The following is a 27,621-nucleotide window of genomic DNA, read 5'->3' on the forward strand; positions in this document are numbered from 1 at the left end:
TTGGGGGAAGATCTTGGCCTGCCAGCCTCAGCCCCATGGAGGTGCTTGTCCAGATCTGCTACTCCGGCAGCATGGAAAGCTCCCTGCACAGCCTTCCCTCCAGGAAGAAGTCCTGCGTGCCGCCCAGTTCCAGGACTGGGAAGAGGTGTGGCATCAGGGATGAAGTGCTGGCAGAACTCTGCATCAGCTCTAACTGATCACCATTTATCTCCTCTGCTGAATGTCTCCTTTAGATCCAAACTTAAGAGGGAAAGGTGGTTGTTAGATAATGAGCCTCTCTCCCCAAATCCAACATGCTAGAGGTCTGCAAGTACTTTTGAGAGTATCTATCATCTAGATGTGGGAGGAGGGGCTGTCTTCTGCCCCAGCTTTGCAATTTCCAATCTCTGTTGCCCTCATGGGCTCCCATTTCTACTAGGAGCTGGTAGTTGTAGCGTAAGTGATTGGGCTTTGGAGTAGGCTTAGGAAGGTATGGATTCTTACTGGGCATGTTTTGCTTTTCCCACCCAGAAAATGAAAATTTAAAAAGCATATTACTGCTGTCAAGATTCTTGTTGTGTGATAATACCTCTGAAGTGCCTAGCACAGGGCCAATATAATAATGGGGAAGCTATTATTATTGCTGTCATTACTCTGTGTGTGCACAGTGGCTTCAGAGCTGCATAAACAGTTATTCAATTGATGAACTCACCAGCATCCAGAAGATTCCAGAACATATTGGTGAGGAGGACCTATCCCATATCTTTTGATAATGGTGGTGATGAGAGGTAAAGCAGAAGGGAAGACTGGAGGTTTGGAGACAACATGGGGACATGAGAGAAACATTTGTGTGTGTGTTGGGGAGGGTTATGTGTGATGGGAACATGTATAGGATGGCTTTGATGTAGTGTGTGGTGTTAGTGAATATATACTGTGTGGCATGAATCATCAATGAGAAAAAAAAAGAACTGAACTCTCTCTTGCCAGAATAACTCTCATTTATGTGTATAAATCATTTGTGAAAAATGATTATCACACACATGCAAATAGAGCTGATTTGCACATGTCATTAAGTATATCAGATAAACTGTGCTGTAAATATTATTTGGTTGTAACAGCCCCTTCTATAAATATAGGTTTTAATCAGCTGTGGGTCCTACTGTCTAGCATGATTAGCAGGGCATCTAAACAAATAATTATTAAACCCTTATTGAAGGGGATACGGTTAATGCTCTGCCTAGATACTCTTGCATCCCCTTCATTGTCTCTGCTCTCCTCTCCTGGCTCCAGGGTGCATCTGCCTTCACTAACCAGCACCTGTTCCCCTCCAGAGGACCATCCTTGGGCCTCTAGAGCTGCCTTGCTTTTTGGTGTAGGGAGCTGGAAGTGTCTGGAGCCCAACCTCACCTTGCTGGCCCTTAGGTAACGATGCGGGTAGGAGTGTGAAAGCCTTTCACCTTTGCCTTGAGTAGGAATAACTCTGAGGGGAGGCTGAAGCTCGCCCCCCGCCCCGGGACCCTGCCTAAGACTACAGTCCTGCCTCAATTGTCCTTTACCGCAGCCCTTAACAGATGATTTGCCCCTGATTCCTTATCACAGATTCTGCTTCTGGGGAACCTGAATCAAAGTCACTTATTATATGTCAAATATTCTCCTGGATACAGTGTAAATACTGCTTATTGATCCCCACAACACTTTAAGGTGATTATATCATTATCCTTATTTCATTGAGAAATATACTGTCTTAAGGAGAGCAGACAGCAGCAATTCACTGGAGGTGGTTAGAGGTTCATTGCTTTGCCTTCTTTCCTGTCCTTCTTGCCCACTGACATCTTATTTAGTATGACTACAGGATTATCTTTTGAGGTACAGCTACCATGTTGGGATGGTTTTTCTGAGCAAACAAGACCATATTTTGGAATTATCTATATAAAGCCCATCACCAATGAAGATATCACAATAATTCACCTTGTTTCGGGACTTATAAATGTCGATGTAACCAAGAGGCTATAAAACATTCTTTTGCATAGGAAAAACAAGCTATCCTAATGACCAGGAGAATGCTTCTGCATTTACTAAGACCTTAGCAAGAGCACTGGGTAAAGCCCATAAGGGTAAGGGGCAAGCCTTTGGGATCAGACACATCTGGCTGGAGTCTCAGCATCTCTGCTGACAAGCATTGTGACCCTGGGCCAGTTATTTAATCTCATTAAACCTTAATCTTCCCACATGTAAAATGGAGACTATAATACCTATTTTGGAAAATTGAAATAAGGATTAAATAAAAGAATTAAAAATGTGTATAAAGTTCTTGGCACAATGTCTGGCATAGAGTACACATGAAATCAAACCTTTGGCTTTTTAGATTTTATTTATTTATTTGAGAGAGAGAGAGAGCAAGGGCAGGGAGAAGGGCAGAGGGAGAAGTAGGCTCCCCACTGAGCAGGGAACCCGACTTGGGGCTCCATCCCAGGACCCCAGGATCATGACCCATGCCAAAGGCAGACGCTTAACCGACTGAGCCACCCAGGCGCCGCAGATCCTGTCTTTTCAGCAGGGATCCCTGTGCTCCCACACCATTTTACCAGTCTGTTGTCCTGATGGCACGGTTTCCCAAGCTGGATCCTGTGAAGTATTAAAGTCTTTAGCAGAGGACTTTCGCTGCCTTTAATATGCAAAGTTGAGAGAAATAAATCAACATTTCCAAAGTGACTTGGCTGTAAAACCCTTTATTTCATGGAGCACTTATTCATACTTCAGTGAACCACCCAGGCGCCCCTCAAACCATTTTTTATTAAAATGATGTCCGGCACATATTATGTGGCGTAACTCAGTGATTGAGCCAGAAACAGAAGTACATCATTTGCAGACCTTGATGGTGCAATAATACACAGCTGCTCACGGACCTCCTCATAGGCCGTGTGTGGTAGGCAGGCCACATCTTGAAAACTCTGCATTAATGCAGACTTGACCTTCTGACATAGATGCCGATATACCATTTTCCATTTACCAGAGAGAGGAATGCCATAGACGACTGTGCCCCCTGAATAATCTGCCCACTAGCCCGCTGCCTTGTACATTTCCCAAGATTGCTTAGGAAAGACGATAAAGACTTGTTCTCTTGTTCAACATTTAATTTTGGGATCAATGTAAATTCACATGTAGTAATTAGAAATAATACAGATCCCCTATACCAGTTTCCTCCAGTGGCAACATCTATAAACATCTGATTTTAAAAATATTTTTTGAGTAAGTATTCATACCTTCCCTGACATAGGCAAAAACACTGAAAAATCTTCTTTGTTTTAGAGAGAATGCAAATCACAAGAACCAGTCTCTTTTGTCAAGAATCTGAAAATCAACTGGAGCCTTGATTTTTGGCATCAGGAACTTTGAGTCACAAAGGAAAACTTATATATACACATCCTTTATTTTGCCTCAGAAATAAAACTAAAGACTTTTACATGCATATTTTTTTTTCAAAACCATAATGTTTGCGAAGTTCTTTTTTCTTTTTTTCATTGCTCGCATGACTAGATTGCATAGAAGGTGAGAATTACCGATCTTGCGGTCAGAGCCGGGTCGTTCGAGGCAGCGAGCATGTTTCCTGACCGAGAGGTGGTGGCTTCCACACAAGGACCTTTAGGGGGGTTCTTCGAGCATGTGGTAAAAATATTGGGGGCTGGGAACAAAAGCAGAAAAGCCAAATACAGTCAATTTCGTTACCAGTTTCAAAAAGCAGCTATTGCAGAAACTTCCAGGCACTGACAAGCGCAGCGGCCGTGGTAGCACCCCTGGGAGCCAGGCTCGTGCCCTGCCCGCCCCGCGCCCCCCTGCCCTGCCCGCCCCGCGTCCCCCTGCCCAGCCCTGCCCTGCCGCCCTGCGCCCGCTCGCCCCCGCAGAGCAGGGCCGCAGGCCTTAGTCACCACGAGAAGGGCGCTGGGCTTGTCCAGTTCTGCACTGGAGTTCAGTTCGCCGACACCTAGCATACGACCCAGCGCCCATCCCGCCGAGCGCCCCCCTCGGTGCCGGCACCCATCACCCCCACCCCCCACGCTCCCCTTCCGCCCCCCTTGTTCGTTTCCCAGGGTGAGGGGGCTCTCGTGTGCGGTCCCCCTCACCGATATTTCCCGCTCATTTCCTCTCCTTTCCCCTTTATTGTGTGAAGCGTTTCCAAGTTGCTTCTCATTTTTAAAGTGGGAAACGTCTCTGGGTCCCCACATCGTTTATCCTCCTTCCACCTCCTTCGCTCTTCTTTCCTGCTCCTCCTCGAGTCCTTGAGCCTCCATCCTCCACCTCTTTTTCAACTGCCTTCCCGTCTTTTCTTACCCAGCTCATGGATCCTCCCATCTCTCCCTCCCCCTGCCTCTCAACTCTCCAAAAAAGGAGAGCAAGCACAAAAACCCTCCATTGAGACATTTGGCAAAAAGCCTTGTAATCATATGTTTATTTTAATTTCATTTTGTCGTCTTCCAAAACAGGCCTGTGCAGAACCACGTTTCTGTTTGCCTCCTAAGCATGTGAAGTTATTCAGGGGTAACGATACACAGTCCATTTGTAAACAAACATCTTTTTGTCTTTTTTTGCTGTTTTTTGTGTGTGTGTGATATCTGAATGAGCAATTTAAGTGTATGTTTGTATAGCTACTTACCAAGCATTTTATACTGGGTTACAAAAAGGAGGAGGTATAGGTGGTTATCTTGTAAATCATGGTTTGCAACGCTGCAACAGAGTGGAGCTTGGGGAGTAAATGAGGGAGGAGTACACTCTGTCATCTTTATGTCATCTGTCTACAATGGTGGGCCGCCAGAGGAGACAGCTCAGTGGACAGGTGAAAGATCACTTGCCATAAGTTCAGCCCAAATGTGAGCCAAGACCCAGGGTGCTCTTGGTGAGAAAGAAACCCAGATGTTAGGTCATGGGAGACCCATGACTCTGATACAGCAGTTCAGATGGAGTGGCAGCAGGACAAGGGGTGTATGTGTGTCCGGGGAGGAAGAAGTTAGAGACAAAGCCTAGAGTGCATACAGGGTAGGGTTGGGAAGGGACACGGACTATGGCTTACTTGTCCCTGTTGGCCTGGGAGTGACTTCTGAAAGGACAGATCCTGACCAAACTATATGTTCTAATTCCATGTTTTTCAAAGGTATCTGTGAAATCATTTGATGAACTCTGCTCATTTTCTACCAATATGACATTACATTAGGGAGAAATGCCCAATTGCAGTTTTGGGTGCCATGTGAGTCTTTGTTATTTATTGGAAGGAGATATAATGAAAGTAGAAGGGCAATACATTTTACACACACACACACACACACACACACACACACACACATGATTCAATAGCATCATGTATAGAGCTGCCTGCCTGCTATTTTGTTTTTTTCCTTTCAATATTAGGAAATAAGGTCAGACAGGATTCTCCTCATATTCTGGTTTTGCCTTTGCAGTGTGTGCATATGTCTCTGAGCAATACTATTTTTCTCAATCAGAATGTGTTAGATGGGGATCCCTGGGTGGCGCAGCGGTTTGGCGCCTGCCTTTGGCCCAGGGCACGATCCTGGAGACCCGGGATCGAATCCCACGTCAGGCTCCCGGTGCATGGAGCCTGCTTCTCCCTCTGCCTATGTCTCTGCCCCTCTCTCTCTCTCTCTGTATGACTATCATAAATAAATAAAAATTAAAAAAAAAAGAATGTGTTAGATGTACTTTTAGAGGTGTCAGATGTCCTGTTTTACTCTCAGGGGAATGTCTGTATATTCTATGCAAAGATCCCAGGGGACAGAGTTCCTTAAACACCAAATAATAATAATAACAAAAGTAAAACCCATAAATATTCCGAGTGCTGATCACACCTGAGCAAAGAACCAGCATCTGATGTGCATGTGGACAGTAAGATTAAAGAAAGGAAAAGCTAATTCTGTGTCTTAGTCTGAGGGAGCAGTGAAAGGAGACCGAGAAATAGATGATGAAAAAGACAAGCAAGGAATAATAAATATCTTGTGTGGTTTTTCTTCTTTCGCAGTTCTGTTTTGACCCCAAAGTGGATGATGCAGTCAGGGCTGAACCACTAATCAGAGTCTGAAAATCTCCCATCTTCGTGTTGGCCATTGGTTGAGATAAGATGGAAGATTCTTACAAGGATAGGACTTCACTGATGAAGGGTGCCAAGGACATCGCCCGAGAGGTGAAGAAACAAACAGTGAAGAAGGTGAATCAGGCCGTGGACCGGGCCCAGGATGAATACACGCAGAGGTCCTACAGTCGGTTCCAAGATGAAGAAGACGATGACGCTTATCCACCAGGAGAGACCTATGATGGGGAGGCTAATGATGATGAAGGCTCCAGTGAAGCTACTGAGGGTCATGATGAAGATGATGAAATCTATGAGGGGGAGTATCAGGGCATCCCCAGCATGAACCAAGGGAAGGACAGCATTGTGTCAGTGGGGCAGCCCAAAGGGGATGTGCACAAGGATCGGCAGGAACTGGAGTCAGAGAGGAAAGCTGAGGAGGAGGAGCTAGCCCAGCAGTATGAGCTAATAATCCAAGAGTGTGGTCACGGGCGTTTCCAGTGGGCCCTTTTCTTTGTCCTCGGCATGGCCCTTATGGCGGATGGTGTGGAGGTGTTTGTTGTTGGCTTCGTATTGCCCAGCGCTGAGACAGACCTGTGCATTCCAAATTCAGGATCCGGATGGCTAGGTGAGTGCACCATGTCCATGAGACAGATTCTGAACCCGGATTATTTGTGAGCATAGTCGACAACTAGAATAAATACATTTCATCTAGAATGCTATGTTAGTTAATATCTAACACCATATTTTCTCTATCATCTGTCCATCAATCAATCCAACTTACGTCTTTATGCATTTCAAAGTGTTAGAGTAATATATTTTAACCTACATTATAAGTGTTTCATTGGTTTCTCCTTTATTAACTTCCAAAGATACGCCATTAGAAGTAAATAAAGCTATTACATGAAAGCCCATTTGAGTACTTTTCTAAGTATAAAGGTTAATTCTATAAAACGGACAGATGTGATTTCAAATTTCAAATTTTATGTGTAATACTATGATTTGAATGCTTTGGGGACCCTGCTAATTTTAATTTTTTTGTATAATCTATGTGTATGTTTGCTTGTTTATTTCTTCAGTTAGTCTTATTCATAGAATTTTTCTAGATGACTTTTTCTGTTTTTCAAAGTTCATGCCTTTGTGCCTACAATGGAAAAGCTTCCTCATATGTTTAAAAAATCTCTTTCAAGTGATATTAATACCTAAATTATATGTATAAAAATAATATGACCTCTCTATAAAATATCTAGATAGCAGATCTGATTTTTGTTTTAAAGTTACCATGGGGCTTCTGGGTGTCTCAATCAGTTAAGCATCTGACACTTGATTTTGGCTTAGGTCATGATCTTGGGGTTGTGAGATTGAGCCCCACATCGGGCTCTCTGCTGGACATGGAACCTGCTTGGGATTCTCTCCTTCTCTCTTCCTCTGCCCCTCCCCCTGCTCATGTTCCCACACACTCTCTAAAATAAATAGGTAAATAAACAAATAAAAATGCAACAAAAATAAAGTTACCATGCACTCAAGGTTCATGTTATTACGAAGTGTCAGTTAACATTCCCACTTACTTCCCTTGTGGGAGGGAAAATTAGAAGGCCAAGAAGCATGCATACAGCTACATATTGCTAACAACTTAAGAGTCTACCTCAAACATTTGGCATATTAAGTCATGAGGACTTTCAAACTCCTTTGCTAATAAGCACATCTCAGAGAACATGTTCATGTGCATAAGAAATCTTTGTGTCTCAGAGTCTGTGAGAGAGAGAGTAGAAATATTCGGTATCTATATTCGCAAGGGACTTCATTAAACTAAGTTTGAAAAACAAAAGTAGGTGGACAGCCTGGGTGGCTCAGCGGGTTAGGACCACCTTCAGCTCAGGGTGTAATCCTGGAGATCCGGGATCGAGTCCCATGTCGGGCTCCCTGCATGGAGCCTGCTCCTCCCTCTGCCTGTGTCTCTGCCCTCACTCTCTCTCTCTCTCTCTCTCTCTCTGTGTGTGTGTGTGTGTGTGTCTCATGAATAAATAAATAAAATCTTTAAAAGAAAAACAAAAGGCAACTTTTTTGTGGAAACCTAGTAACTTTATTGAGTAATGTTATAATCATGGATGCTAATGACAGGATGAGCACTGGGTGTTATTCTGTATGTTGGCAAATTGAACACCAATAAAAAATAAATTTATTAAAAAAAAGTTTTCTGTGTTGAAAAAAAGTAAATACCATTTTTTAATACTAAATTTATTTTTTATTGGTGTTCAACTTGCCAACATACAGAATAACACCCAGTGCTCATCCCGTCAAGTGCCCCCCTCAGTGCCCCCCATTCACCCCCACCACCCGCCCTCCTCCCCTTCTACCACCTCTAGTTCATTTCCCAGAGTTAGGAAGTCTTTATGTTCTGTCTCCCTTTCTGATATTTCCTACCCATTTCTTCTCCCTTCCCTTCTATTCTCTTTCACTATTATTTATATTCCCCAAATAAATGAGAATATATAATGTTTGTCCTTCTCCGATAATACCATTTTTAAAAAATATTTTTTTAAATATTTTTTCTTTTTTATTTACATATTTTTAACTTTTTAAATATTTTTTAAATGTCTATTTATTTATTTATTTATTTATTTATTTATTTATTTGAGAGAGAGAGAGAGTGCGCAGCAGGGAGGTGGAGGCAGGGGAGAGGGAGGGAGACAATCTCAAGCAGACTCCCCACTGAGTGTAGAGCCTGGTATAAGGCTCAGTCTCACCACCCTGATCATGACCTGAGCTGAAATCAAGAGTCAGACTCTTAACCAACTGAGTCACCTAGGTGCCCCCAAATCCCATTTTCATAACCAGCTCTGTGACATTGCAAGAGAGATAATCATGAATGAGAAAAAATTTTACATCTTACTCCTTTAACACTTGTTTCTTTATATGACTTCCTCCTAGCATCTATTTTTTTTAAATCACAACTCAAAGAGATAGATCCGTGGAAGCAGACTGTGAGGGAGAGCGGGTGGGAATGGGACATATTTTGCATGCTTTTGGTGGTAAACTCATCTGTGTGTTCAGCCATCAAAATGCAAAACAGGATTCTGAGGAAGGTCCTTCTTCACTCGTCAGATTGATCATTTCAATGCATCGCTTGTGTATCTAGCTCTGTATTTTATCTTTGTTTTCTTTTGGTGAGCAGATATATCGACTGTAAGCCTGGGCATGAAAATATTTATTAAGATTTTGCAAAAGGAATACATCAGCAGAACATTTTAAGAAGATAGATCCTTAGAAATACATCCACACACATATTTAATAATTGCAAACTTAATTTTAGGATAGAAATCTTTTCAAGTTGTGATCCTAGCTTTTATACTGGAAACATTTCAGGAAAATCTAAGCTAAGCTTGCCCTTGTGCCTTTATCTTTTCGGTGGTGAATGGAACCACAGTATTACCCATGGTACCCTGGTCTATTCCAGAAACCCGTAAATGCTGATGATGTTACACACCCCAAGGTAGCATTCAGAAGTGTAGGTAATGCTGTAGAACAATCGGAGCACAGATATTTTCATCTTTTCATAAGTGTTGACTGCTTTAGCGAATTAAAAATGTGTCCCCAAGAGTGTATGGTTTCACTCAATGTTTTGAGTCCTCAGCAGAAGCATCTTAATGGTTTCATAACTGTGCCTTCCAGAGTTGCATTTCAGTTACTTTGCCATCGTAATTTCACTTAGAATTTCATTCTAATGGAGTTTTTTTAGACAAGCATTTAAATTGTGTTGCTATTTTCATTTCATTGAATAATAGCTTTGTAATATAATTACCACACTGAGTCACAGCAGCAGGATCAAAATGCAAGAAAGATGCATGACCCATGTTTGGTGGTACTTTGGGGATATAGAGTTGCAAAATAATTTCTCTTTTGCTACTGGGCACTTTGTCATTTTCTCAAGGAAGACTGGGAACAAAAAATATGAACCAATTTATGTCTCAATTATTTGGGAGGTAGATATCTCTTGGCATTTGCTAGGAGGTTGACTTAAAGGTACTTAAGAGCATCCTGTGTGTGCATGTGTCTATGTGTATGTCTCTGTGTATATATAACATTGTAATAGGCTGGGAAAAAGTTAGAGTAAATATTTAATTATTTAGCAAGCTGCTCTTTGAAGGAATAAGTTCAGTCACTTTAAGATAATCCATGCTTTATTGCCAAAGTCTATTTATTGAGCACACTTATTATGTGCAAAGCACAGTGTTACCACAAGGGATAATTGGACAAATAAGGGCCAGCTTTCTACATCCAAAGAAGTTATAGTCTGGTATGGAGAAATCGCAGATGTCTGCATGTTAGTGCATGCATGGTATATACCATATACTGCATGGTATAAAGAAGCAAGTATCAATAGCTGGAGGAGAGGCGTAAAGAGAGAGACTTGAGGCTGAGAGATCACATAAGGGGCTAGGACCTCAGCAAGGCAGTGAGGAAAGGGCAAGGATTTGAGAGCTGTTCCAGAGGTAGAGTCAGCAGAAATTGGTTCTCAATTAATTTGGATGGTGAAACAAGTGGATAGTTGATGAAGAGAAGACGAATCATCAAATTAAGTAATGCAGAGGACAGATTTTAACATGAGGAAGAAGGATGAAGAGTTTATTTTAGACTTTTCACTATGAGATCCTTGGGGGGAGGTGTCCAAAGAGCCCCATAGGCTACTGTTCATTTTGGTTGAAGCACGGTTGGTTTGTGAGCAATCTCATTTAAGATGACACTGCCAGTGACCTTAACCAGGGGGAGAGTGGGGTTCTGCAGAATGCTGTTTATGGGGGTGGCTTTGAGGAGGACTGAGAAAGAGAAGCCAGAGCAAGAGGAGCATCCAGGAGAGTGAGTAGACCTGGAAGTTTCGGGGAAAGGAAGAGATGTGTAACTGTCTTAGGTGCTGTCAAGACTTGCAGGAAAGGTTGCAAAGGGTCTCTCGATTCAGGCACTTAAAAAGTTCTCGGCTATGCAAACGGCTCTTTCAATGAACACAGTGAGGAGGGCTAGGTGAATAAAAGGTTCAATACCTGAAGACAACCCAGATTTTTAAACAGCATATGTGGAGTATCCGTGACTTCAGCTGCCACTCTGGTGTTCCAATAGATTCTGTGTTGGACTAAGTGGTGTTTATGCAGTGGCTTCACGTGTGGGGCGTAGCCCAAGGCCTACGAGGGAGATTGAGATGAGTAAGGATTGGTTCCTGTTATCAAGGGAAATCATGGAATTTCCCAGCTGTTGGTGTCTTAGTGATTTAGGGAGACCCTGTCATCTTAAAAGTGAGGGGAGGAGCTCTGTGAGTGTGGGCGACTTGCCTGGTCCAGGACTGAGTACTAAGAGAGGCAGACTGTGGAACACACATCCCATGTTCCTTTCCAGTTCTCTAACATTTTCATTTAAAGTCCTGTTGATTGAGTGTACTTCTAGGAGAATACAATAATGTCAATTACTGGCAGAAATATATCTGGTATCTCAAGGGATGGTCTAAAATCATTTTTTGTTCATGGACGCCACAGTATAACCACCAGTCGGCATTAGATCTTTTTCTTCCTTTCCCAAAACCCTAATAGAAGGTATTGTCTGATTTTGTTTTTTGTTTTTTTTTTTGTATATATAGACAGCACATAATGGCAACAGTCACAAATAAGGAATATAATTTTCTCTGAAAATTAGCATGTGAAATGAGCCCGTAGTACAAAGTCATCTTAAAGAGGCAGAGTAGTAGAAGTAAAAATAGAGGTAATGTAAACCCCATGGGACCACGGGTTTTGGTCTGTATTGTTAACCACCGTCTTCCCCATACCCACATCAGTTCCAGTACATAATAGAATCTAACAAATATTTGAGATGACAGTCTCTGAGATCATTAACACTTTGAGACCTCATTGAAGATACTCATATATCTAAAGTAAGCGTGTGTTATTTCGAATGAGACTTCATTAGCTGTGGAGGCTGATCAGGAGGGAGTCATAGATGCAGATGTTGGAGTGCCCTTCTGAATGCTGTCAGGGTTGTATGCCTGACCTAAAATTTTAACCTATGTGTTTTTTGGACCATGTGTATCACTATTATAAGGAAGACTACATCAGCCTGGAGTCTGTGAAGACATGAATCCTGCAGCAAAGACCTTTCCTTCTAATTCCATACACCAAAGCACTTTAAAGATTTCAGACTCAGCTTTCTTTAGAGTTTGTCCATCGGGAATGTGCTTGCCAAACGATTCCAGTCTTCTTGGCAATTATGGTTTTTGTTTTGTTTTGTTTTGTTTTAATTACTAATTGTCTGCTCTGTTTTTTTTTTTTTTTTTAATCTATCTTGGCAAGGTTGACTACTTGGGATCTACTCAGAGAGATGGATCTGTTCAGGGTGTGGTGATAGGTCCAGTTTCAGAACATGTAGGACCCAGGTCCAGATCAGGACTGGGTGAAGTAGCTACCACCAAGAAGGTCTATCTGGGTGGTCTCTTGGGTTTCCCAGAGAAATGTCCTAGCAGTACGTATTAGTTTTCCTTTAGAACATCTACAGTATTAGCTGGTAGATTGGCACACTGGGCAAAAACAGAGGTAGACCATGAACAACACCAAGGCATTAAGAATATATTCGTACAGGGATGCCTGGGTGGATCAGCAGTTGAGGTCTGCCTTTGGCTCAGAGTGTGATCCCAGGATCCGGGAATTGAGTCCTGTGCTGGGCTCCCTGCAGGGAGTCTGCTTCTCCTTCTGCCTCTCTCTCTCTCTGTGTCTCTCATGAATAAATAAATAAAATCTTTTTTAAAAAAGACTATATTTGTACATATGGAATTTTACTTGACTTCTTTTTCATTTTTGGAAACTCTTGAAAGTTTGAAAAAGATTTGTAAATAATTCTAGAATAAATATAAATTTTTCTGAGTTTAGGATATATTTTTGACTAGAAATAGAACAATGATTTTTTATTTTACTCAATACTTGGCTATCAACTGTATCAAGTCAGACTGTCTGGCATTCATATATCTTCTCTTAACAATTACAATGTTCACCAACAAAAATTTAGTGAGCACTTACTATGTGACAAGCATGATTTTAGACTCTAGGAATACAATGGTAAATAAAACAAACGAATCTCTAGTAGACCCAAAGCATGTCTTTTAACCTTTCTTTCTATAGTTTCTACCTAGGTGGTGGAATTCCTTGGAACACACGGAGTTTCTCTCTCTCTCTCTCTCTCTCTCCTCTCTCTCTCTTTTACTTTGTTGCACTTATAAAAAAGGTGATTTCCTTGAAGGCTGAGCTGGATGGATATGACCTGAATCGTTTCTAATTTGTCTTTCTCCATTCCTCCATATGCTCCCTTATTCTTTTAGGCATTAACAAAAGAAGCTATATTCTTTTGAGATTTCTAGATCCTTTATCTTTAGCTGTCTGTATTTAAAAAACAAAACAAGCTTCAAGTTTCTGAGATATCTTTTGCTTTAGTCCTATTGACTGCTGATTGCCACTAAACTACAGGCGGAGTATAGAAACTGGCTCACTGTACATTGAACCAGGCCTTTCATTCAGTGTGTGTCACCCACTCCCAGTGCTGCCAAGTAGACCAGTATATCCAGGCTGATAACAAATTGATGCAGTCTTAGCTTTATTCTAAGTTTTGATCTTTTTGCATCTGGGTGTACCTTATATATATTTTTCATTTTTATTGGAAAATAATTGGCATGCATCACTGTATAATTTTAGGGTATACAGTATAATGGTTTGATTTACATATACTGTGAAATGATTACCACACTGGGTTTAGCTCATGTCCATCTTCTCACAGATACAATAAAAAGAAAAGAAAAAAAGGCAAAGATTTTTTTCCTCATCATGAGAACTCTCAGAAATAAGAACCCTCTTAGCAACCTCCCCACTGTTGTTGACTCTTGAACAACATGGGGATTAGGGGCACAACCCTCTATATAGTCAGAATTCCCCATGTAAGTTTTCACTCCCCAAAAACTTAACTACTAATAGCCTGTTGTTGATAGGAAGCCCTACTGGTAACATAAACAGTCTATTGACACATAATTTGTATATTACATGTATTATATACCATATTCTTATAATAAGGTAAGCTAGAGAAAAGAAACTCATAAGAAAGAGAAAATACATTTACTATACTGTATTTATCAAAGCAAATCTGTGTATAACCCACATGGTTTGAATCCGTATAGTTCAAACCTGTGTTGCTCAGGGGTCATCTGTATAGGTGTTGTCTATAATTGTCATTTTGTACATTACATCTAATACTTACAGCTGAAGATTTGCACCATTTGACTACCGTCCTCCATTTCTCCCTAGATCACCCTCTCTCCCCTCTGCCTCTGGTAACCACAGGTTTGGTCTTTTTTTCTATGAATTTTTTTTGGCTTTTGGATATTTGTTTTTGTTGTTTTACATTCCACATAAGTGAGATCATACAGTGTTTTTCTTTCACCATCTGTCTTATTTCACTTAGCATAACGCCTTCAAGGTCCAAACATGTTGTTGCAAATGGTAGGATTTCCTTGTTTTTTTAAATGGCTGAGTAATATTCCAGTGTATGCACATGTGTGCACATTTGTGTACACACATGCATGCATGTCCCATAACTTTTTTTTCCATTCACCCATCAATAGACATTTAGATTGTTTCCATGTCTTGGCTATTGAAATAATGCTGCTATGAACATGGGAGTATAGGTATCTTTTCAATTAGAACTTTTGTTTCCTTTGGATATATTCCCAGAAGTGGAATTGCTAGATCATATGGTAGTTCTATTTTTTTATTTTATGAGAATCCTTCATGCTATTGTCCCCAGGGGTTGTATCCATTTATAATGCTACCAACAGTGCACAAAGGTTCCCTTTTCTCTACATGCATGCTAGCACTTGTTATCTCTTGTCCTCTTGGTGATGGCCATTCTGACGGGGGTGAGGTGATAGCTTATTGTGACTTTAATTTGCATTTCCATAATGATTACTGATATTGAGTATCTTTTCATATCCATGTTGGCTTTTCATGTCTCTTTTTTGGAGAAATGTCTATTTGGGTCCTTTGCTCATTTTTAAATTGGGTTGTTTTTTGTTATTGAGTTGTGTAAGTTCTTTAAATATTTTGAATATTAACCCCTTATCAGATATATCATTTACCAATATTGTTTTTGCAGTCCATAGGTATTCTTTTCACTTTGTTGTTGGCTTCTTTTGCAGTCCAAAAACTTTTGTAGTTTGATGTAGTCCCACTTGTTTATTTTTTATTTTGTTGCTTGTGCTTTAGGTGTCATATCCCAAACTCACTACCAAAAGCCATGTTGAGGAGCTTTTATTCATATTTCTTCTAGAGTTTCATGGTTTCAGGTCTTACATTTAAGTCTTTAATCTATTTTGAGTTCATTTTCATGATTGTTAAAAGTTATGGATATAGTTTTATGATTTTACATGTAAATATCCAATTATCCCAACACCGTTTATTAAGAAGACTCTCTTTTCTCCATTGAGTATTCTTTGCTCCCTTGTCAAATATTAGTTGGTCATATATGCTTGAGTTTATTTCTGGGCTTTTGATTCTCTTCCATCAGTTTGTCTTTTTTTATGCCAATACCATACCGTTTTTGATGACTAAAGCTGTAGAGTATACCTTGAAATCAGGGAATGTGATGCCTCCTTCTTTGTTCTCCTTTCTCATTATTTATTTGGCTATTCAGGGTCTTTTGTGGTTTCACATGAATTTAAGGAGTATTTTTCTTACTTCTGTAAATGTGTTCTAAATTTTTAAAATGAAGGGCTTTGTGCTCTAAAAGTGTAGGCTGCAGATTTCAGTATCAGCAGCTGTGTACCCTGTCTAATCTCTTTGTCATTGACCTTGGTGTCTTGAAGGAGGTTTGATACCCACTCTGTGTGTGTGTGTGTGTGTGTGTGTGTGTGTGTGTGTCTGTGTGTGCGTGCCCTCTGGTTCTGTTTAGCCTCTAAATTGTCAGAGTGATTCTAATTAGAATTAAAAAGTTATTGGCTTCTAGAGAACATCCTGTCCACCAACACTAGCAAAATCTTATTTGGATTCATTATTGCCCAAATTGGAAAAGAAGACTCAATAATTTGTTGCCATTATATTCCTGGGTCTTATTTCCTCTGGTCATTCATATTCTCCTGAGAGAAGTGAAGTTTCTTAACATCCTTGTGGAGCTGGCCCAAAAGAAGAAAAGATTCCTCCATCCAGAGAGTCTGGGATCCGTTTTCACAGGATAGGAGTAAACAGAAACTCCATGCAGCATTCCTGAAACTTGCCAATAAGCAGTATTCTGGGATGATGGGAGTGTGAGAGTAAATGCCTTTCTGTTACCTGGAGGCTCTTTGGGGATTTTCCCACAATACCGCTTTGAATCTGAAGACTCATCCTTGCATCCTGACTCCCTATATCTTTACATCCTAGAATACTCCAGAATGAGGATTCTAATTCCGTTGGTGGACCTGGCCTTAGGTATCCTGATTCAGTCTGGAACTCTCCCTGAAGTCATTGTAGAACTTGCTGATCTGTTGTCAGTTTAGAGAATTTGTTAATTGCAGGTTGGTTTAAATAAGGCGATCTGAAGTGTTAATCACCTAATAACTACAATAATTTGGGTTTGTAGATTTGAATTCCAAACTTGAAGATGTAATCTCTCCCTTTCATGGGAAATATAACCTCTCATATTCTCACATAAGAGTTTTTATAGGACCTAAGCTTCCTGCAGAATGCTCCAGAGAGTAGGAAATGGTTTGATTACATTCATCTTGAAGAGTTAATCTGATAAATTACTGAAGTAAGTATTCCCAACCCACATCTTTGCAAAATGACATTCCTACCTTAAACTTAGAAATTTCTGATTGGCCTTTTTAAGGTTGTGAGAGAAAAAGTAAAAGAGGTCCTTGGGTATAGTTCTTCAATTTCAAAATTGAGATCTCTTATCAAATATAAAATGATGAGGACACAAGGAGTTTTTCTAATTAAAAATTTTTAATGTAAGCAATTTGCTTAAAAAGTGAATATGATAATCTTTAAACTATTTTCACATCTCTCTATTATCTAAATGCTGAAGATGATAAATTTTGTTATGTGTGTTTTGCTACATTAAAAATGCAATCTTCCAATGCATATTAGAAATGAACAAATATTTCTAAATGTTCGAATATTGCGTATTTTTTAAAGATTTTATTTATTTATTTGACAGAGAGAGAGAGACAGACAACACAAGCAGGGGGAGGGGCAGAGGGAGAGGGAAAAAAAACTCTCTACTGAACAGGGAATCTGATGTGGGGCTCAATCCCAGGACTCTGGGTTCATGACCTGAGCTGAAGGCAGACGCTTAATTGCCTGAGCCACAAAGGTGCCCCAAGAATATTGCTTATTTTTGCCATTAATTTTATTTTTGGAAAAGCCTGGAAACAGAGAAACTGACAGCTGAGAAACTGCTCAACATCCTAGTACAAACACTTTGCGTAGCCAGCTTACACTGTGGTTACAAGTTGTAACCTGCACAAAGGCACCTGACTGCTGCTGGAATTCAGCCCTCCTTCTACTCACCAAGCCATTCACCCTGGCTTCAGGCAGCTTCCACCTGCCTGTAGAAAAAGGCGACTTTTGCAAGTTCTTCTACTCCAAGGAGGCTCTTTTTTTGTTATTCATTCACCTAGCTGAGCACCTTTCCCCAGTTAACACAGAGGAGCCTACTGTGCCAAGAGGCTCCATTACTTGGGGGTCTAGGCCAGGTAGTGGGGAGCCTGAGGAGATTCAAAAGGAGGAAGGAGGTAAGAAACCAAGGTCTTACCCTTCCAAGAACATATGGCAGATTTGGATTATTCAGAAGAGGGGAAAGATGAAAGGAAAAGCATAACTGAGGTGCAAATATAATTCAGTAAATATTCACCTAAGCAGTTATAGTTGTTGGATGCTAAGTGTAGTCAAATGGGGTTTATTTTCATACACTGTGTGCCTAGTCTCACCAGCTTAAAATACTTACAAAATGTTGAGAAGTGAGAGACTTTGTATTTGTAAATGCACTACATTCTAATGACCTGGAACAACAGAAGCGGAGAGAGTAGATCTGGGACACCAGGTCTATGAAAAGTGCTTTCAGCAGAGGGCTCCAATCCCTCTCCCAGCCAGGGGCAGGCATGTATTTATTGTCTAGAAATTGCTGAGTTTTGTTTTGGGGGAAAAAATGGCATAATTTCCACCAATCAGAGATTTCATTGTCTTAAGTTTCTTGCTTTAATCATTCCAAAATCTGACATGAGGATACTTCTCTCTAAGGAATAGGGTGAAAACCCCTTTTACTGTCAGACAGTATGATTGAGTCCCTTCCACCTGGGGCTTCCGTTGGGCTGGTGGGCGCTTGGGTTCTGTAGAGCCACCATCTAGCTCTGTGTGCTGAGCTGAGTGAGAGAGCAGAAGCCTCCTCTCCTGTCCTTTGGAGGCAGGCTGGTGCCTGGGTGGAGATGAGAGAAGCCTTGAGGCTCAGAGCCCTAAGACAGTAGGAGGAGCTTTTCAGATTTGCCCTGATCTTGGTCATAGCTGAGGCTTCCTGCCAAGGCTACCTATGTGTCTGGCACCTCAAGGGCAGGAAGTACAGCCAAAGCTAAAATTAGCAGAGAGGGCATATTAAAGAAGTGCCCGGATTGAAGGTCCCCAGGCAGAGGTCAGGATGGGGTGCTCTTGGTGGTGGGGAATGGAGCATGTGACGGGCTTCATACTTTGTCCACTTTATCTACCTATCTCACAGTCTTTTTGTTCACCCTGCCTCTTCTAGTAACTTTGCACCATTGTCCTTAGTAAATGACTTCAATAGAATTAACATTAAACAAAAAAAAAAAAAAAAAGAAAAGAGAAGACCTTGCTTTAGGACAATGGACTCTGCTAGTTATGCCTCTGGGGAGGGAGTTCTCAACCAAACAGAAGGCCTCCTATCCTGCACTGTGGCTAGGCCGGGGCTGGGTGGAGTGGTCAGCATGCATCTGTGCCATCAGGGCAGCCAAGCAACATCAGAGAAAGTTGGGGTGGGAGAGGAAGGAGAGAATCTTCTTTCCTGACACCCAGGGAAGAGCTCAAGGAGAGCAGGATGGAGCCACACCACCTGGGACTTCCATAGGGCAAACTGTCTTGGAGTTGCTAGGATGCACTTTGCATCCACATAGCACCCTTGGTTCGTGCCTGGGAGAGTTCTGTTTAGAGGCATAGCAGAGGATCAGGCTCTTAGAGGGGAAGTTAAAGGCGCTGCTTAACATTCAGTCAGGAAGAGAAGATGAGAACGTTTGGCATTGCTCTAACTAAGATAGGATGGTAATAAGGTGCTTTCAAGTAAGTGCTGGAGCACAGATTTCTTCTAGGAGACTTAGATAAGATTTCTGTTGTTCTTCAGAGAAATAAGCATTTTGGGAATAGTTTGCAGCATATGAATTACCAAAGATCAATACACAAAAGAAATTATATTCCTGATGTCTTTTGGTATTTAAATTTAGGTATTTGTAATGTTGAGAGAAAAGAGAAAAAGTTGTTTTAAGTAAAATCATTACCAAGAATACCTCCATCCTTGGGTGGGATTTGCATGAACCAAAGTGAGACGGGATGCCTGGGTGGCTCAGTGGTTGAGCATCTGCCTTCAGCTCAGGGCATGATCCCCGTCTGGGGATCTAGTCCCACATCGGGCTCCCTGCGATGAGCCTACTTCTCCCTCTCTCTATGTCTTTGCCTTCCTCTGTGTCTCTCATGAATAGATAAATAAAATCTTAAAAAAAAAAAAATAAAGTGAGAACGAAATGTGTGGCCCCTTTTCTGCAAAGAGGCTGTGGCCAGATTAGCAGAGAGACCTGCAGTTAACCCAGTCTATATGGATATCATGTGCCTCCTGGAAGGAAAGAACCCATGGTGAGAGGCCAGGTTCGAGGCTACTGGGTAAGATTTTAGATGGGGGAGGTGGTTGGGTGCTCGAAGTTGTCTTCAGAGCTGGAGGGAGTTCACCTGTCTCCCGCGTTTGAGGAGATGCCAGGATGAGCAGTGAGCTCTGCACACAAACAAAAGTCTTCCCACAGTGGCTTCTCGGGCCCTGTTTCCTGAGTTTTCCCAGGAATCAGGGCCCTGATGGGGCTCCAGGTCTTAGTAGCAGCTGCTCCTGCAGGTAGCTTTCTTCCTGACAGATTCCAGACTATTTCTGGGCATGGAGTTTGCCATAATGGCCTCTCATATAAGAATAATCTAGACTGCTGAATTCTTGTTAAGCTTCTTGGGGGATATTTGAGAATGAAGGAAGGGATTTGGGTATGGATGAATTATGCTACTTAAAAGCCAGAGGGAACAAATAATATAACCTAGAATATTCTGTAGGCAGGTTTTTCAGTAAACTTGGAGTCAAGATAATCATTAGATTAAAATGTGTGACTTCACTATGTAACTTGTGTGAGAAGTGAGGTGTTTATTTTATGTAAATAAATAAAGTTTACCTCCTTATAAGTCAAAGTTCTTCTTATTTAAGCCAATTTCTTAAACGGAAATCAAAGGTGTTTTCTATTATTTCTAAATTTATCTTATATTTTTTAAATGTGTCGTTATGGTTCAGGATATCGATCTTTATTCTTTATGTAATACTTTAGTTTTGCTTCACCCCTTTCTATCATCCCATCTCTGCTGCCACTTTAACTGTCTCTAATTCATCCTCCGATGTTTCTGTGGATTAGGAAACTAGGTAACTAAGGTTGTTAAGAATTATTTGTTAAATAAAAGTAAATAGACAATGAGAAAGAACTGAGAATTATTAGGCAATTGCTTGACTTTATAAGTGAACCTTTGTACCCAATAAATGGGACGTTCACAAGCCAAGCTCAAGGTTCTGGAAGAGTAGGCATTGGAAGGACATTGGAAGTTTGACTTTTGGTGTGTTACTATGTATCTTTTTTTTTTTTCCAATTGCCAATAGCTCTTTGTAAATAAAGCTAGGGCTCAGCTGTGTACCAGGTATTCTGGTGAAAAGTCAAGTAGCTGGCTTAAATTATTTTATGGGTGGAATTTAAATAAATGCTTTAAGAGTTTAGAACTAATGCAAAATAAACAAGTCTTTGAAATGTTAACTTCCCTATTCTTGGTGATTGTGGTCATTGGCCATGACTATGACCTCTTGATGCTCTGCATTCCCTCCCTAAATGGTTTTTGGGATGGAGACTTTTTCATATAGCAGCCTACTTGCCATTGCTCTTCAGATCATTCCTGAGGGAAGAGGGTGGAGGATTCAGGTGACATCACATCCCTGATCAAAATGTTTGCTGGTTAGTATTTAGATTGCCTGAAATTCCTGAGTATGGTGTTCAAAGCTCTCTTCATAACCTGGGCCTAATCTATTTTTCCTATCTTGTCTGCCACTCACTCCTCTCCCTCAAATATTCCAAAATCAGGATATATATAGAGTTACCAGATAAAATACAGGGGGCCTAGGTAAATTTGAATTAGAAATAAATAACAAGAAAATGATATTTTTATAAAAGTGTGTCTCGTGCAACATTTGGGATACACTTAAAATATGACTTGTTTATCTGAAATTCCAATTTAACTGGTCATCATTAGTTGCCAACTGGTCATCTGGCAACCCTACTGGTAGTGGTGATAACAGCAGGAGGGATTCCAGTTTGTTCTTTGCCTTCTCTATGTTGGGCATCCCATCAGTCGTTCAATTCACTACCTCATTTAATCACAATCACATCCAATCTCAGACTTTGTGAATCAGTGCTGAGGAACAGCCTCTGGGAACTGTATATATGTTTTATAAGCATCCCAAATGCTTGTCGTTCAAAGGAAAGTTTTAGAAACACTATGATCTAGGCCACTGCTTCTCAGACACTGTATGCAGCCATCACCTAAGGATGCAGGTTTTGGTACAGCAGACCTGGGGTGGGCTCAAGGTTCATCACGCTACAGCGAGCTGGGATCACCCGGGAGGCTGAAGCCGGTGGTTATGAGCCACTGTGAGTAGCACTGTCTTCGGCCCCTACGCCCAGCCAGCCGCAGCAGCATCCTCAATATTCGTGATAGTGAAGGTTCTAGTGCTGCTGTGATTTTAGACAATGGGACGTGTGATAGTGTAAATCGGAGCGTTTTCCTTGTTCACCAATATACAGCAACATGCATTACAAAAGAACCTCATGAACCATTTTTGAGGAAAAATTATCTTTCCAAACAGTCCATCTCTTATTGAGAGCAGAGGGATGCACATGTTTTTCTCTCCACTGAAATGGCTACTGACTTCTTTACACTGGTCTTTCTCCTACACGGTGGGGGCGCATCACAGTCCCTAACCACACTTACAGCCACGCCTCCCAGAAGGGGCCCCAAGTGTGCAGGGCATGATGTGACTCAGCTTTGTGGAAACACAGTTTCTCAGTACCAGAACGGTGGCAGTAAAACTATAACATGAATCTTTCAGGTTTTTCCCACCTCCCATGTAACATGAAATTAAATGACTTTTCTGAGTGTCGCTTAGTTTTCTCTTCGGAACCTAGTTAAATCAGAATCATGAAAAGCACTACTGTGTCAAAAAAAATGATTGAAAACTGGTAAGAGTTAGCCAGACTGCTCACGGGCACAAAGGAAAGGGCCTGCAGTGGGCCTCAGTCCAGCCGTAAGCACAGCCCCAAGAAGGGGCACATTCCGGGTGTGAGCAGTGGTTGGCTTCTCAGCGGTCTCTGTTCGTGTAGTTATCCCCTCATTTTTCTAATTAATAGGTCAGAGATGCCTTTGTGGAATGTGACCTTTCAAAATTCAGCAGTTCTCACACGGAAGGACACCAGCACGGCTCCTCCAGCCATTCGTTCTTCAAATTCTTGCTGAATTTCTTTCCGTAGTCCCAGCTTACCCTCGGCACCAGCACAGAGCTTGGCTGGTACGTGGTGCCCAGGGAATTTTTGTTGAGATTGAGGTGCCAGCCAGACTCAGGAGACGCTGTCCAGGAGGGCATTTGGAAGTGGGTGCTGAGACTTCACAGAGAAGCCAGCCCGAGAGATGGGCATCGCAGGCGTCTTTGAACAGAGATGCAGAGCCCACGGGAGAGGATGCACGCTGAAGGGAAGAGCCCGAGGGGGAGACAGGGCCAGCAACTGGTCTTCCGGGAATGCTTCTGCGTTGGAGGGGAAAAGTCATGAATAAATGATAGGAAAAGCCTCAGCTGCCTAGAAGCCAAGAGCCACAGGGTCTCGGGAGGGAGTGCTATGGGTGGGGCAGTGGCAGACAGACAACAGTGGCCGTGGTCACGAGAAAACCATTCCAGAGGATGGAAAGGATGATGTCAGGTTAATCAGTAAACTGAATTTTAATGTCTATTTTTAAAGAGAAGGAAAACAAATCAGTATTTAAAAATTGGTGCTAAGGCACTGTGGTGTATTTGTTTTGGATAATACTTCTAGCAACATAATTATACCATAGATTGGAGCAGCTGAAAAAATATTAATCCTCTTTGGCAAGGGGAAATTGCACATTTGTAGCCATTATCTAGCGCTCCTGTGTCATTATGTGCCAATAATCACATCCAGACCATATACAGGAGAGAAACTGGCAGACCTGGAAAGAAGTGCATTAACTGCTGCGACCTCCTTTTATTTATTTTTCCAAAATCAGAACGGAGTCAGTCAGTTACCGGTACCTCTGGATTAAACAATAAGTAAACTTTGTTGAAATGTTCGTATTTGTGTAGTCAAATAGAAACGATACAGGGTAGAGAACCGCCCAGGAGCGAGGCAGCCCTGGTTGACCACTCCCTTGGGGTGAGCACCCACTCAGGGAGAGGTTCCCCACTACAACTACGGGGGACAACTTTGCCCCTGGCTTTCTGCTGGATCGGTGAAGAAGCCTCCTGTCCCCCACCCCTCCCCACACTGGACACACCGCATTTATAGTGGATGGTGGCTCCTGCAGACTCCTATACGTCACATCACATGGTGTGTAGGATCCCTGATCATATTTTCCCAGAGTCACACAGTGACTTATTGTTCCCCAGAAATGTGATTTCCCTCTTCTGGGAGAAATAAATTCTTATAGGTATGACACAGAAATGTATCCCGGAGGGACCAGTGTGAAGCCAGGGGAGGTGAGGAAAGCCAAGGGGTCACCAGGTTCTTCCCAGTATGGGGGAGGTGCTTCCTCTAACCCCTGGGGGCCTCCTGAGCTGTTCTTGTTTGGTAGAGACCCCAGCACTTCCCCCAACTTGGATCCTGAAAGGAGTGTCCAAGAAGAGCCTCTTCCTAGGCTTCTTCATGTCACATGAACTGAGTCTGGAGGCCAAGCCTAATAAAATGTTAACCAGCCCCCTCCTTCCTGAAATTACATCTGCCTTCGGCTCCTTCTGGAGTCTCTCCTCTCTCCTGCTACTCATTCTGCATTCTTATCTCTGCTCCCTAGAGGGTCTTCCCAAGACTCAGCCCTTGAGGCTTTGTTGTCTGTGTGTGTGTTGTGATTCAATTGCCTTTCTTTATGCAATCATCCGGCAAACACTTCCTTAGTGTCTTCTCTGCGCAGGGACCAAGACATGGTCCCTACTCTCAGGTGCTTACAGGCCAGAGAGGAAGACAGACTCCTGGCAGGTGAGGGCATCCAAATGTTATAGATGCTGTAACAGGGAGATCCAAAAGAAGGAACGGCTAGTGCTTTGAGAGGGCAGGGCTGGAAGGATTTAAGGCAACGTCAGGCATTTTCTGATGATTTCCAGACCCATGTCTTCAAATATCTAGTAATGTATTCCTACTAGGGGAAGCAGCAAAGAAGCATAGAATGGACAAAGGCTTTGAGGCAGAGATGAATTTGAATCCTAGATCTGTCATTTAGGAGTTGGGTCACTTTGGGCAAGTTTCTCTGAGATTCAGGAAACTAATCTGGAAATAGAAAATAAGTAGTATCTTTAGCTTGTATATTTTTTAAAATCACTTTTCAGGAGCGTCTCATCCTTTGTTTCTGATAACCTACAGCCTGTTGTAATTAAAACATCACTTTGGAGAGTGTCTGGGAGGATTAAAAACAGTGTATAAAAGCTCTTAGTAGTAGATGGGGTGCCTGGGTGGCTCAGTTAGTTAAGCGTCCAACTCTTGGTTTCTTCTCAAGTCGCGGTATCAGGGTCCTGGGCTCAGCGCTTAGCGTGAGTCTGGTGATTTTTTCCTTCTTCCTTTCTCTCCTCCTCTGCTCCTTACCCTGCCTGTACTCTCTCTCTTTCTCTCAAAGAAAGAAATAAAATATATTTTTTTTAAAAGTCCCTAGTCCTAAAAAAAAAAAAAAAAAAGTCGCTAGTCCTAGAACAGAACTAATAAATACATCGCCTGTCATCATCAATACATTTTTAGGTATGCAATATGTAACTGTGTGCACCGTGCCTTACAGTAGATCTCTAGGATTTACTCATCTTATGTAAATGAAGCTGTGTACCCTTTGATCAACGCCTCTTGGTTCTTCTCTCCACAGCTGCTGGTAACCACTGGTCTACTCTCTAATTTTCATTGTTCTCTTCTCTATTTTAGGTTCCTGAAATAGTGGGGTCAGGTAGTATTTTATTTTTTGTGTGTGTCTGACTTATTTTACTTAACAAAATGCCTTTCAAGTTCTTCCATGTTGTGGCAAATGGCATGCTTGTAATCTTTTTTAGGCTGAATAAAATTTCATGTTATGTGTACGTACCACATTTTTAAAATCCATTCATCTATCAATGGACGTATAGAGTATTCCATGACTTTGCCATATAAATAATGCTGCAGTGAACATGAGAGTGCAGATATCTCTTAGAAATACTGATTTCAGTTCTTTAGGGTATGTACCAAGAAATAGGACTCTGGATCATATGTAGTTTTATTTTTTTTTGTTTTTGTTTTTTGTTTTTTGTTTTTTTTTTTTTTTGAGGAATTTCCATTATGTTTATCATAGTGACCATACCAAATACATTCCCACCAACAGGGTGTAAGGCTTCCCTTTTCTCTACATCCTTACCAACATTTGTTATCTCTTGTTCTTTTGAGAATAGCCATCCTAACAAGTCTGAGACAATATCTCATTGTAGTTTTAATTTGTGCCACCTTCATAATTAGTAGTGTTAAACCCTATTTCATGTACCTATTTGTATGTTTTGGGGTAAATGTCTTTTCAGGTATTTTGTGCATTTTTGAAATCTGCTTACTTAATTTTGTTTTTGTCTTTTTGCTACTGAGTTGGAGCTCCTTATATGTTTTGGATATGAACGCTTTATTAGATATATGATTTGCAAACATTTGAAAAAATTTTGAAAACAGCAAAACAACCCACCACTCATAAGGAAGAAGTCACTAAGGAAATAATTTTGAAATGTAGTAAGGAATCATTAAAAAAATTTAAATGCTATGTTAGAATTAGCTTAATGAAAAAGAAGGCAAGGAAGGTGGAATGGGGGAGACATGATATGTAAAAAACAAAAAATAAGAGTGGATGTAAATTCGACTGTATCAATGATATTAAATATTTATGAATTAAATAATCCAATCAAAAGGCAGAGATGGTGAGACTTGATAATAAAACAAGATCCATATTGGCAGCTGACTTTATATCAGAAACAGTGGAGGCCATAGACAATGGAATAATGTATTCAAAGAGCAGAAAGGAAAAAATAAAACCTATTAACCAGAAATCTTATATCCAGAAAAGCTATCTTTCAGAAATGAAAGCAAAATGATAGCCGTGGATAAACAAAACTGCACAGGGATTTATTGATAACAGGTTTGCTTTACAAGAAATACCAAAGGGAGTTCTTCAGGTTGAAAACAAGTGACTTCACCCAGTAATTTGAATCCACATAAAAAAAAAACAAAAAGCATTGTAAAATTTTAAGAAATAGAATAAATGGATGTATCTTCTCCCTTCTTCTGTAAACTGACTTAGAAAGCAATTGAATTCATATATATTCATATATACAAATTGCATATATGCAATTAAATATATATTTATAATAATGTTGAGCCTATAACTTATTAGGAATATAACATGTTTGCCAATAGCACAAAAGATATACATGTAGCAAAACTGTACTGGGTTAAGAAAATAACTCCAGATGGTAACTCAAACTCACAGAAATAAACGTTTTTTTACAGAATGAAATCTTTTTGTCAAAAACAAAACAAAACTCTTAAAATATTTGGTGGAATTCAGCAGAGAAGCCATCTGGGCCTGGGATTTTCCTTGTGAGTGGTTTTTTTTTTTATTACTAACTTAATATCTTTTGTTTTTTAGACTTCTTCATGGTGTCTTTTGCTTCTTGAGTCAGTTTTGATCACTTGGGCTAGAATTAGGTTCACATTAGCTTAATTCCTGTGAGGCAGAAATGTTACCCCTATACAGCTCTATTCCTTTCCCCATCTTGATATTTTTAAACATATTACAAGTGTAAAAAAATCCAACATTACCTTTTTACAATTATTTATTATAGAATTTTATACTGGAGCTTCTAGCTAAGGTGGTTAAATTAGAAAAAGAAAAGGCATCCATATTGAAAGAAGAAGTAAACTATTTGTAGATGATATGACCTTGTATATAGAAAATCTTAAGGAC

At 40.9% G+C, this 27,621-nt stretch overlaps 1 protein-coding gene across 3 annotated transcripts in view; it reads left to right on the forward strand.

Moving 5' to 3' along the window:
- Positions 1 to 6,103: 6,103 nt before the first annotated feature.
- The window catches only part of SV2C (synaptic vesicle glycoprotein 2C), a 152,894-nt gene continuing 131,376 nt past the window's right edge, over positions 6,104 to 27,621 (forward strand). For 2 of the 3 annotated variants that reach the window (XM_055342197.1, XM_055342198.1), the window contains exon 1: positions 6,104 to 6,680. In XM_055342197.1, the coding sequence (XP_055198172.1) occupies positions 6,104 to 6,680 (577 nt within the window). The remainder of the gene's footprint in view (positions 6,681 to 27,621) is intronic. The other variant, XM_055342199.1, reaches the window with a different exon arrangement.

The sequence above is a fragment of the Nyctereutes procyonoides genome, unplaced genomic scaffold (assembly GCF_905146905.1).
Source record: "Nyctereutes procyonoides isolate TBG_1078 unplaced genomic scaffold, NYPRO_anot_genome, whole genome shotgun sequence".
Lineage (NCBI taxonomy): Eukaryota > Metazoa > Chordata > Mammalia > Carnivora > Canidae > Nyctereutes > Nyctereutes procyonoides.